The sequence below is a fragment of the Anabrus simplex genome, chromosome 6, assembly GCF_040414725.1.
Source record: "Anabrus simplex isolate iqAnaSimp1 chromosome 6, ASM4041472v1, whole genome shotgun sequence".
Taxonomy (NCBI): domain Eukaryota; kingdom Metazoa; phylum Arthropoda; class Insecta; order Orthoptera; family Tettigoniidae; genus Anabrus; species Anabrus simplex.
Window position 1 is genome coordinate 107,805,764 of NC_090270.1, and position 13,816 is coordinate 107,819,579.

The 13,816-nt window shown below is 38.9% G+C and overlaps 1 protein-coding gene across 1 annotated transcript in view; it reads left to right on the forward strand.

Annotated features, from left to right (window-relative positions):
- The first annotated feature begins 1,424 nt into the window (after positions 1-1,424).
- Positions 1,425-13,816, forward strand: part of step (cytohesin steppke) — a 512,416-nt gene continuing 500,024 nt past the window's right edge. Inside the window, exons 1-2 of the mRNA XM_067149871.2 lie at positions 1,425-1,783; positions 2,466-2,539. Coding sequence (XP_067005972.1) covers positions 1,741-1,783; positions 2,466-2,539 — 117 coding nt within the window. The 5' untranslated portion in view covers positions 1,425-1,740. The remainder of the gene's footprint in view (positions 1,784-2,465; positions 2,540-13,816) is intronic.

Sequence of the window (13,816 nt, forward strand, 5' to 3'; positions counted from 1 at the left end):
CACTGGCAAGCAGTCTGTCCACATCAGCTGGTGTTGGCAGAAGAATCCGCACCAGGAATGTTGGACCCTCCGCATTCCGGATGCGAAAGGCCTTCCGAGCAGGCACTCCCTCCGCACTGAGCTCGGCGAGAATCGTCTCTTCCGAAAGTGAAGGATCCACACCACGGATGGCACAACTTAGTAGATTATAACGTGATGGTGGAGGTGGTGGTGGAGTGGGTGGTGGTGAGAGGGGTTGAAGAGGGATAGTTGAACCGAACGGAGTTGATCCTATTGTGGTGGCGAGTTGGTGTGCTGCTACTTCCCCGTTGATTTGAATGATGATTCCTTTTGAAGTCTTCCTGATATCAGCGATGTCCTCTCGGCGCATGTTGTAGCGAAGAAGCGTGCAGAAGATGGCCTGAGGTGTCCGAAATTCTGGAGAAGGGTTAAGGAGGAGAAATGCATGTGTACCGGAAGGCGTTTGCTGGAGAAATCGGAGATGGTTGATGGGTCGTCTAGTGCCAGACGTGCAGGAATATTCGAGGCGAGAGGAGGTGGGTATAGTGATGGTAGTAGATGGGGATATACCGGTATGCTGTATGGTGGTGTTCATTGGAAGAGATGTAGCGGCTGCTGTAGGAGTCCGTGGGTCAGGTGCCGAGTCCACTGCCAGGTAATGCGGAGCACGCGCCCCCTCGGGGGCCGATTGATGCGTCATCCTCTGGTACTGAGTTCGCGGGTTGTCCGGATGCGTAGCTGGAATTGCTGGAAGAAAGCGTGCGGCGTAATTCGGAGTTGCATAGCTGGACAGGAGAGTCGTGTGGAAGGCTACGGCGAATTGTCGGAAGCTGAAGGTGGAAGTGGTGGTGCAGGTGGCAGCTGTGGTATTAGCAGGAGAATATGGCTTGTAGGGGTAGGCCTAGTCACCACCATCGTCTGATACACTACTTTTTCTCTCCCTAAGTACCTGGACTAGAACGTTGAATACCACGGAAACTACGGTGTTTCTTTTCCTTATAAGTTATATATATTTCCCATAATGTACGGTAATTAGGCCAAATTAGGCCTACCAAGGCGTTAACTACCAAATAAAGCTCACAATCACCACGACACGGAGTAACGTAAACATGGCTACCAACGCTATCTCTTTGGAAAAGTAAGTACTATTTTGTTCTCGTCGACACACCCACTTGTGGTTGAATGTCTTTCCTACAGATGGCAGTGCCTGTATGATGCAGTACTGTGCAGCGTATGCTGTACGATGTAAAGTATAATCTGCCTGTACAGGGATTCATGAATTACCATAATATTGTTCATATAAATAGGTTAATAATGAAAGAGATCTTCCTCATTTTCAAGCGCGAAAGAGAATCGTAATTCGTATAGCTTCAATGTAGCTCTTCAGCTTATTCTTTGACTGCTATTATAAAGATTAGATTTAATTGCACTGTAGATGAATTACCCTGCTTCTGTTCATTATTGTAAATTAATCGTTTCCAGAATTGCTATTTTTCTCTAAAGATAAGAATATTTTTCAGCTTATGTTACTCCACAAATCATAGCCTACATCACTATTTTGACAGTACAGCTGATGACAAGTTCCATGATCATGTAGCTGTCAAAGTTGGCTGCACTTGTAATTGAAGTTTCCTACTTTTGTAAAGCTTTCTGGGCAAATGGTTACGTAAATTTATTTATTTTTGTTTGATTTCTTTTCCTGATGTGGGAAGAGTTCGAGTCTTTCAAGACTGCGAAAAAATGAGTACTTCTTCCCACAGTTCTGACACATTTAATTTGACAGGTAAGTTGTCAATTCGGGTGTTGCATTTGAGCATACATGAAAGGTAATGTTTGGACTAGCTGTTCTCTTTAAAACATAGTCACTGGTTGAGTTTGAGGTATAAAGTGGTTGATAATCAACAGAAAAATACATGCCAAGTGGTTTGGTTTGGTTAGGTTAGTCACCAGCCTCATTCGCTAATTACCGCGTTATAACGATAGATGTGTGGGTAGATATTCAGTGACAGTGATTGTGTTGTGTTCATCACAGGGCATAGTATGAATCACCCGTCGTGTCGTTCTTTCAAATGACAGAGACATACAGTAGTTAACAATATTGATAGTAAATTTACTAAAAAGCAGTATTTCATGGAATTTTTTGTGCAATTCAGGAAATGACAGATGTTTCCCATGCATGTCCCTTCGTGTATGACCCAAATTCTTGACAACTCGAAATACACGATGCAGGTTAAGTTGCAAGTGTAATCAGAAGTCTTACTTTATCATTAATTAATTAATTCATTCATTCAAAAGCCTTAAGTAATTCTTGTATTGTAGTTTCATGTGTGTTCATCTTAATGTCATCTTACTGTCATCACTGTATTATAGGTTGGTTGGTATTAGAGAAATAAAGCAAATTAAAAAAAACATATCCTAGGTATTATAATTCTTATGCTTTCGTTAATTCACATATTCATTTCTAGAACTTACTCCTGAGCAGCAGAAGATGCTCATCGACATCCGTCGTCGGAAGACCGAGTTGCTGCTTGAAATTCAGGTAAGGTTACTTTTACAGAGATATCCTGTTGGGTCACAAGTATCGGTATATTGAGTTTCCATCAAGGGTTATAAATTCTCCCTGCTGCTGCTGCTGCTACTAAATAAAAGACTGCATGACCTGAAAATGTTGTGAGATAACGAGTGCCTAATCTCCAAGATCTGTTATCTTTATTGAAATCTGAAATCTGATTTGATGAGTATGTATGTAAAAGTGACGTATAGTTTATAGACTAGTTTTGTATAAGGGTTTGTCATCTGTTTTGGTCAAAACAAGAACTTAAGTTTTCTTTCTAGTTGCATTCCTGTGATGCTTGCAATGTAAAAGAAATAATGATGAAGTATGTCACCTTAAAACTGCATTCAGTTACATTATTTTGTTGTTGCTACCGGTATAAATTGCTTGAGAGAAGTGTAGAAATTGTTATTAAGAAAGGAGAATATGGGCTGAAGCAGGCACAAAACTCTTTCAGTTCATGCAGACTTGCACACAAATTTCTCTTAAAATCTGTAACAACTGAAAGGAGGTTAAAAGTGTTGTTGACTATGTAAATTGCAGGGTTGATGACAGTGTAAATTGCAGGATGGTGGAGGAAATGGAGTACTTTGTTATTCTCTGCTTTCAACAACAGAATGTGAGTTATCAAACATATAGGAATTAAAAATGTGTGTTCTGGTTTGGGAAGCTGATAAATTTACTAGTTGCCATGTTTCCATTCTCCATAATTACTACGAAAGCTAAGGTTTAGTTACAGCAGTGATTGTTGGACCTCTACCACTAGTAGCTAGTGCGAGCAGTGGCGGAATCTTGTTGAAAATAAGCTGACAAGCGCTCTCCATAAGTCAGTTCATCAAGAAATTCATCAATTATCTCATTCACGTAACACTCAATGTTTATTGTACCCTCAAAAAAATAGGCCCATTAATTCTTTGTCCATTAATTGCACACCAGACCCCAATTTTTTCACCATACAAACGTTTTTTGAGTACAAAATCTGGTTTATCCTGACCATAATACCTATTATTTTGAGAATATATATGCCCGTGCAGATGAAACCACGCTTCATCAGAAAAGAAAATTAATTTCATAACGATTTTCCCAGAATTACCTTTCTCTAAAATTCAATTACAGAAGTCTAGCCTCTTGTTGGGGTCCTATTCCCTTCACTCTAGTACTGTCGGAATCCTGTATTTCTTTAATTATTTTATTGCTTAATTAGCAGAACTCCTACTTACTCCAGTTTCTTGCACCAAACGCCTAAGACATTTTTGCGGGGTGCACTCTAGTCTCTCCCCAGTCTCATCTAATTTCTCTTCTGTAAGAACGTCTCCTTTTTTGTCTTTTACGATCATTTACTGAACCTGTCTGTCTGAACTTTTAAGCTAAATTTCTTACTCTATTGACACTAGGCATGGGTCTGTTTGGAAAAATCTTGTGGAATTTACGTTGTTTTCGCACCAGATTTCCTGTACTTAATGAATGTATGTACACACACTCACATAATGACGTTGGCATTGGAACATCACACTGAGCACTAAACACATGAACACTTGACTAAATTGAACCTTACGCTGATAAAAGGTCTCGGCAGACTGCATAGAAGGGGAGTTGGTGGTGCCGAGAAGTGCACGGTGGGAGAAAGGTTCGCAGCGCAGGCAACTGGGCAAGTGAGAATCTCCCCAATAGATAAAATAATGTCACCGTATGTGTGTGTTCTAGTGGTAGTTAGTGTAGAATGGATACAAGATTTGTTTTGGTAGACCTTTGCTGTGTATTAGAGTAAAGTGGGATGTCCTGTGTTTTCTCCCCAGTAGAATATCAGTAATTAACTAACTGCAAGTCTTTTTCATGGCAGAATAACTGGCTTAAGCTAAAGCCAACTATTTGTATAATTCTTGCAATTTTTTCATTAACAGCTGGTACATTTTTGAAGTCCACACTGGATTCCACGTGGAGTCTGTCATTGGCAAGGCAAGCATTCTGTTGGTAAAGAGCCCATCTGCTATTGGTTAACATTCGAGCTGACCCCACATATAGTCCACGCACCTTTTAACGATATTAATTTGTACGGGGGTGAGGAGTAAGGAGGGTGCTCTCCTGGTTCCGGTTATACTGCCAACTGAATGAAAATAAAATCTGAATTGAATCGATAATATGATCGATCGATATGAATTTTCTAAACATTTATAATCTTACGCCAACAACTGTGTCATACATTATTTAACATTATATAACACTTCTCGATGCGAATCTTGTTCATAGTATGAATTCTATTGTTTGGCTTTGCTGTGTAAACAACAACAGTTATAGTACGTAAAGTGTACACCAGATGTCGCACAGTGATGCATAAGCGATTCATCGTTTGCGTTTCAAAGGTTGCCAATACAAATCTCGAAGATAACCGAGGTCGACCGATTCAGCACTAGGGTGTGCATGTATCACTAAAAGGTGCGTGTACTAGAGCTGTCTGATATCTGGTTTTTGTCAGCAATGTTATAGTTGCCGGTCATTAGCAAGGAAATAACAAGAACTATACCATGCATTGATCTAAACCGACTGACCTTTTTTTAAAAAACAAAATCAAGCAAGCTTGGAGTTTTATGCGATTGGTGATATTGTGATCATAGCCACGTGACCTCCAGTTTAAAGCAGAATCTGAACCACCGGGGGATGATTTTTTTAATTTAAAAAATTTCATGTTGACCAGGAATCAAACCATGGCTGCCCGGATGGGAAGCTGGTTCTGTGATACCACTCACCTGTCACCCCGTTTGAACGTGTTTTGAAATGTGCTGCAATAGGTAATGGACTAATGGAATGACAAGTGGTATGATACAAAAGGGCTTTGCCATGACTTTTTATTCCACAATATTTTGCTGATATGGATGATTATAGTGTGACTTCTTCTTGAAGTTGTTATAACATGCAAGAAAATTAAATATTGTGTCACTCCCAGAATTCAATGTAGATAGGTTACATTATCAACTGCCGTATATTAAGAGCTCCAAAGGGAAACATTGCTGTTAGGCTACAAAGTGGTGAACACTCCCTTCGAGAGGCTCTGTGCTAAGCTATGCACCCCTGACTAGCCAGGATGTGTACAGATCCCATAATTAAACACAACAGTTGGTTGCATCATTTGAATAAGGCGCTAACAATAGAGCTTGGTTCTCCGTGCCTTGGGCCTGCCGCTGCAGCGCACCCTAGCGGTGCAGGTTGAGGGACTCTTCTCTAGTTCTGTCTTTAAGATTGTTGGTGTATAAATTGATGGACGTAAAGCACATGGTCCCTTTTATGTACAAAAAATGGGGATTGAGCTGTGTAGTGAGTCTGAGTCTTCATCCAATTTTCTGCTGGCTCTTCTAATGCCATTCCTATTGCACTATTATACTCCCTTGTTTTTGCAGGCCTTATTTGTATGGAACCCACGTTATGGCAAGCACAGTCACTGCCTTTCATTGTTTGTCACAAGGTATTTCAGATATGGGAATTGATTGGTTTTGAAATTTGTATGCTCATTACCTATAGGTATTAACTACTAATGAATTTTGTATTGTGCAATAATTTTTTGTAACATTCACTAAAGGTTATTTTCAAAGGCCATTTTCTTCTCGCTTCACAGTGCACCAGGAGCAAAAATAAAACTTCATGTTACTTGATGTGGGGAACTTTCTTACCTGGGGCTGTGCTAATTTAAGGGTTAAATGGCTTATGTTTAATAATGCTAGTTTTCTATATACAGTAGAGTCTCGCTCATCCGACCTTTGCTTATCCGACATTCCGTGTTATCCAACCCTGGTAGACTTACTTTTGGTGGAGACTAAATTCAGGGACACCCGGTGTGGAGGGTGCGACCGTGGGACAAGCACTGGCCTGACCGCTGGCGATAGGACCGGGTTCTTTCTCAAGGACAGGTGCAGCGAGTCTTCAGTCATTGTTCATTGTAGAATTGGTTGGGTGCAGATGTTATAGTTTTCATATCCTCTGTGAGTATGGTGAGTAAACAGAGGAAAGTGATTGTTTCTATGGAAGACAAGTTGAGTGCATTAAAGAGACTGGACAAAAGGGAAACTCTTCATAAAGTGTTGTTCATTATGTTGTTGGACATGTTACAGTGGGAGACTGGGGAAAAAAGGAGGGAAGAAATTGAAAAGTGGTGCTCTACCAGAGCAACAAGTGATGCACTGAAAATTAGAAAAACAATGAAAAAATGTGGGTACAAAAAAGTAAGTGAACCACTATTTCTTTGGTTCACTCAAAACCTACCAATATCTGGCCCCATTCTGCAAGAAAAGGCAGTATATTTCCAGAAGGAGTTTAATGAAGGGGACCCTAATTTTACTGCCAGTGCTGGTTGGCTTGATCAGTGGAAAAAACGGTATGTCATTGCGCAGCTTAATATCTGTGGAGAAAAACTGTCAGCTAAATCTGATGAGGTTGTGAAATTTAAAAAGGAATTTCAAGAAATAATTCTTGCTGAAGGATTAACTGGTGATCAGATTTTTAATTGTGATGAGACTGGGCTAAATTTCAAGATGCTGCCATCAAAAACTCTCGTAGCCCAAGTCGAGACGTCTGCACCTGCCTACAAGCGTCGTAAAGAAAGAGTTACTCTTCTTGCCTGTAGTAATTTTACTAGGAACATAAAAGCAAAATTGATTATGATCGGCAAAGCAAAGAAGCCTAAGGCATTTAAAAACATTTCTGTTAATGCTCTTCCAGTCCATTACATGAAACAGAAGGCTGCTGACATCTTTAAAAACTGTTTTTTTACACCAGTTGTTCCAGATGTAGAAAAATTTCTAGCTTCAACCAATCTCCCTAGAAAAGCTCTTCTTCTACTAGACAACACTCCATCACTCCCAAATGAAGATTAACTTAGAAGTGGTGACATCAAAGTCATGTTCCTCCCTCCATATGTGACGTCATGCCAGCCAATCGACCAAGGTGTGCTGGAAACATTGAAGAGGAAATATCGGCAGAAACTCCTTTCATCCCTGATATAAGGAAATGGACAATAGCAACGACATGATAGAAAAGTTAAAACGAATCAATATGAAAGACGTGGCACACTGGATAGCGCAGTGTAGGGAAGAAGTTGAAACGACGACATTAGCAAAGTCTTGGAACATATTGTTGAGTGAGGTTGAACATCGAGAGAAGGTGGTACAAGAATACTGGAAAATATTGTGCCCTTACTGAATTGCATTCCTGGCTGTGAGGATGCTACGACTCAAGGTGTGAGTAAGTGGTGTGCACAAGATCAGCTGTTTGAACTAACTGACACTGATATTACTGATTTTGTGAATGCTAATGAAAATGAGGAAGATGATGATGATGATGATGGAGGAGGCATTGCAGAACAAAAGGAGAAAACGATGACTCACAGTGAAGGATTAAGTGCATTGGAAATGGCATTAACCTATGTTGAGCAAGAGCCAGAAGCAAACGCAACGGAGGTGTTGATCTTTCATCGATGGCGGGATCTCGCAGCGAGAAAACGTGGATCTGCAGACATTGTTGAAAAGTTTCTTTTCGTAAGACATTTTGGAATGTTTTCGTTCAGACTGCATGTACTGTACAATTGAATTGATAATTCAATAAACAGAATACCGTAAAACATGTCACTGTTTTAGTACTACAGTATAGCCTTACTGCTTGTTTCAGTTCATTTTCAAAGTTATTGTGTATTATCCGACATTTTCGGTGATCTGACGTACTCCAGGTTCCATTTAGGTCGGGTAATCGAGACTCTACTGTAGTAAAATTTGAATTTAATAACAACATGATTGAGTTTGAAAGCAGGGAGGGGGGTTAGAAATGCTGTATTTTATTTTATAAATCATCCTACTACAGGGTCTTTATTTATGCTTGGCAAGGACTTTCTCGCTCAACCTTGGCTGCCAATGACAGGCCGCTGGCGCACGCGGTTTCTGGCACTTCCTGCAGTTGCTGAGAGCTGAGTTCCGAGGGTGTTCAATGAAGCTACTGCGTACTGTATGTCATATTGTATAGTGTTTTAAAGTGATTGTGTATAGTGCTGTAATGTATGTGAAATATTCATTTCGTGAATGTGTATATCTGCACAATACTTACATTAAGTGCAGAAAATCGTGCGCTAGGACAAGAAAAAGTTTTGAGCAAAATTTCCAGAGAGACCATTCCTATCAGTCGGACAATAAAACAACTGGCCAAGAGATTCAAACGTATAGGTTCAGTAAACAATACAAATAGACGTAAAGGTCGTTATCTCCTTACTGAAACGTGTTTGGTACGAGGATCATAAGTAAAAATCTGTGGCCCACTCGTAGCCCAGATTTAATGGCATGTGATTTTTATTTGTGGGGAATGTTAAAAAATGTAGTTTATGGGAACAGCCCTCACGCACTAGATGAACTTAAAGATAATATAAGAGCTGCAGTTGCATCCATCGGTGCTGAAGAACTTGGTAGAGTAACCGAAAACTTCATTAGGAGATGCTGATTATGTTTGGCAGCACATGGGGGAACATTTTCAGCATAAACTGTAAAAAATGGTGAGTAAAATGCATGATAATGATTTTGAGCATAAACTGTAAACATGGTGAATAAAATGCATGATAATGATTTTGAGCACCGTATTCTGCCGTACATACGCATGTGCGGTAGCCGGCAACTGAACCGTCACTGGCGGCCAAGGTCGAGCGAGAAAGTCCTTGCCAAGCATAAATAAAGACCCTGTATATGCATTGATAAACACTGTAATTTATGTGCGGAATATACCTTGAAAAGTAAAAAGTTTTTTTTTTTTTCGAAAGGATTAATTCCCCATTTAGAGATATTTTATTATCACTATGAGGGATCATCAAGATCTATGCTTTCTTGTAAAGTGAGAATATTTGGCGACACATTTTTGGCACCTGTGTCAGAAACTACACATTACAGTTAACAATTTAGTAGTCTTTTGTGCAGAGCTGTAAGAAATTTGTACTTATGGGAGATGCCTAGGAGATTTTTTTGAAAAATTTCCAAACAGTGATAAGACTTATCTAATTTTTCTTTGATGAGAACCTGAAATGTGCAGTATTATAAAGACTTGAATAATAATAATAATAATAATAATAATAATAATTTTATTACTACTGTTATATTATTTGACTTGGAACTTTGAAATAAAATAGAGTTCAAGTTCTCGTGTACTGTTTTTATAATCAGTATGCTTAACAAACTTGTGACATTCAACAGCGCGTGAATGACCTATTGTACATAATATTACAATATTACCCCTTGTTTACACTTTTCAAGAGACCCAAGGAATATTGGTGTAGCCTAAATGGGGGGAAAAGTGTAAATCATGGGAAAATGCTTTGGAAAACTTACAGAAATGCATATTATTAATTTATAGAGTATTTTAATCTTAATCCTATTACAGTCCTTACCTCAAATGAAGGTTCGGTGTAAATAAACTGTTGACACTACACTGCCTTCGTAATTCTGCTCATGTGCTGACCACGAGAAGGGTACCAGTAGGTAGTTAAAATATTGTGTGATACAGTACATTATTTTAATCTGGTTATCATTCTTAGAATGGCTATAGAATTATCTAACACGCAATTATTATTTTTTTCTCTGGAAGGAACCTTTACTATTGTACCCATTCTTATTTACTTTAATACTATTGTACCTATTTATGACATTAACACACACTTATTCCAGATGGAAATCTCCACAATCACTGATTCGTACTGAAATAGTCCAGACTTGATCTCTGTTTACACTTTTTATTTCTAATGTCCTTTATTTGAGGAGCTTTCTTGCAAACTCCACCTAAGTCATTTTTAATGCTTTTTTTGTTTTTGTGCTGAAACATCTTGATCGCATGAGATATACCTACTTAACTACAATAACATGCAAAACTCATTTAAGTCTAGCTATAATAAAATTTGAGATATTGTATTTTTTTTCCAAAGTCCACCTAAGTCATTCCTGCGCAATATAGAATCAAATTTGAGTTTTGGAGGAAGAAGCTAGTTTAACAAAGAGCCGTTCAAACAGTTGCCTGCCAGGTATGATTCATGATAGGACACTTGAGAAGAACAACAATTACTTTTTATACATGGACTGAAAAGGTTCTCCCAAAGGGATCGAGTGAAGTGGTATCTTGCTTGGCTAAATTCTTGAAGTTATTAGAAAAGAAAATTCAGCCCTGACCGTACACTACTTTGAAGTTATTTTTCGATTCGTGAGCCGGAAAAAAACCCAAATAAGACAGTGTTGGCATTCTAATTTTGTTATATTCAAGGAAGCCCTTTGTTTGATGTGATTGAGTTTGTATTTCCCATAAGAGGGCATTCATACGTACCTGCTCATCAAATCTTTGGGCACAGGATAGGAACTACGAAAATATAAGTCCAGCAGATTATTACAGGATTCTGATCAAATTTTGGACGGGCGAAGAAACATGGAGAAGATTGGGTCTGCAAGGATTTCAATACATTTTCCAAGAACGTGTTTAAATCATTACTGCTTTGACAATAAAACTGTCACAGGTTTGTGTTTTGCGATTCTGTCAAGAATATGAATCCATCGGCCATAGGAATACCTTATAAGGGTTCAATTCATACTCAGCCGTATTGAAAAGGAACTTAAAACAAGCACCAACTTTCAGAATTGCTTCTACTATCCCCTGTGTCAACTGTATTAGTTATGGCAAGAGGCAAGATGTAAGAAAATTATTGAAATTTATAGCCCTCAGTGACAGCTGTCTGTTCAGGGAGTCAAGAGGAACCGATATTTGATGGAGATGAAGAGGAACCATTCCTTTAAGACAATATTTAAAAAGTTATATTTTTGCTAGCACTGATAATGATAATTGTAGTCGATGCAAGAAGACTTATTCTACGTTTGCTCAGCAGGACATTGAGTAAAAGTGTAAGAAAGCTAGTGATAAGTCTAATGAACTGATGATAACTTGGGAAATAATGAAATAAGGCTTTTATACAGTAGTGAAAGTGAGCAACAATTAATATGAATGTGTAAGAACACAAAATGATTATTTTCCATGTTGGAATGTATTGTAGCTTGCATTATGTCCATTATATTGCATCTCTCTGCATTTCCTTTTGTTGAATGTGTAATGACTTAAGTGGTTTTTTGGAAATGAATGCACTCCTTGGGAGCTATTTAGGTCCTAACCCTAAATGAGACATCCCTATAACTTTTTCCTATTATGTATCCCAATACCTACTATATAAAGTTAAAATAAAGTACAATTAAAATATAATAAAAGCAGAATAAGTTTTTCATTCTTCCTGTAAAACTATTAAAAATGACACGTGAAGTTTGCTAAAAAGCTCCTCATTTGTTTTTCAAATTCATAAAGGTTATGAAAATTATTTTCACCTCCCCTCTACATATGACGGATATCTATGTTAAGTGTCCACTGGTGCACTTGTGTCAGCACTGGTAGGCATCGCTTCACTGTGTTCATCATCTTCTTTGTCCTCCTCCTCCTCCTCCTGAATATAATACAAGCTATGTCAGAAAAGTTCCAGGATTGAGGTTGTAAAAAATAGGAAAGTTGCACTTACCAAGTAATAATCTTAGCTCCTGTCAAAATAGTCCCCTTGGCTATCTATATACAATTAACAGCATATCTGGAAGTCTTGGAAGCAAGCTGGGAAATTTTCAACTGCAATGCTTGTAAGTTCATGTGTCACAGCCCGTTGGATGTCTGCGATATCTTGATGAAGCTTTCCTTTCAGTCACAATTTCACTTGTGGAAACAACAAATAGCAAGGCGAGAGGTCGGGTGAATATGGTAGAGTGAGATGACAGTCACAGAAAGTCTGCCCAGATACTGGGTAACAGATAAAGCAGTGTGAGGTCTTGCATTGTCGTGCAGTAAGAACCAGTCCTGCGACTGCCACAAATCAAGGCAGCGAAGTTGAATTGCTTGTCGCAGACTTTTCAAGACTTTGATGTAAAGAGTTTGGTTCACTGTTTCACCTGGTGGAATGTACTCATAGTTAACTAACCTACCTGTCAAAGAATGCGATCGACATTGTCTTTGTTCTCGAAGGTTGACGTTTGACTTTTTTTTTGAGGCTGGTGATCCAGGATTCTGCCATTCTGCACTTTGACACTTCGTGTGGGTCGTTCTGGTAACACCAACTTTCATTCCCAAGAATAATCTTTTTTGGAAATGTGGGATCATGTCTGGCTCTATCCAGTAGTTCCATAGAAATTCTTCATCTTTCCTCTTTTTGGTCGTTTGTTAGGGTGTGTGCGACGAGTTTTGCATTCAGTTTCAGTAAATCGTCGCATAAAATCTTATGACACACGTCACAATTCAAATTAGGCTTTTATGATTATCTCAGGCACTGTTACACAATGGTCGTCTTGCAGTAACTGCTTTACATGCTCCACATTTGCATCGAAATGTGCTGTAGATGGGCAGACAGTTCTGGGATCGTCTTGCACTGAATCTTTGTCTTCCCAAAACCTTTTGTGCTACTTGAACACACGACTTCTTTACAGTGCATCGCCTCCATATGCTCGAGTAATCATTGTCCACGTTTCACTAGGGGTTTTCCCGAGCTTATTGCAACCACAACCCTGTCACCTAGTGTGTGTGCATGGAAACGTGGCCAAAGCCTTCTCAGGACGTACACATACCAGGTAACATAAAACCAACATTTGTTTCTTTGTTCACATTGCAACCTTGAAATACAACACTTGTCCCGAAACTTTTTTGGCAAAAGGTGTAAGAATATTTGCAGTAACATTTTCATATTATTCTATTCACTTGATTGTTTTTTTTCTTTCTGAAATGAGGTGGAGGAGATGGTGGTCTTGGTTATGGTTTTCGTTTAAATCCAGGCAACCATACATGCTTCAGTCACCACTGATCTGCATTTAGGGCAGTTGTTCAGGTGGCAGATTCCCTTTCTGTTGTTTACTTTGTTTTTTATTAAATAATTGCAATGAATTAGGTAATTTATTGAAGTTACAGGTGCGGTCATAGATGACTCAATTATTGGGCAGGTGGAGAAAGTGTGTTGAAGAAAGGGAACTGGAGTACAGTGTTATGCTTTACTCTAATCAGAAATGAATAAGGAAGAAGTGATGGAGGAAGAAGTAAGGAAGAATGATGAAGGACCACAAAAGATGTGAAAAGAAAGATCCCAGGGTTTTACAAATCTAGTACGATCAGGGTCTGATGATAACATGAGTTGACTAAGGGAGGTTGGACAGGAAAGATGAAAGTGACTATCCTTACACAAGTAAATGGAAACAA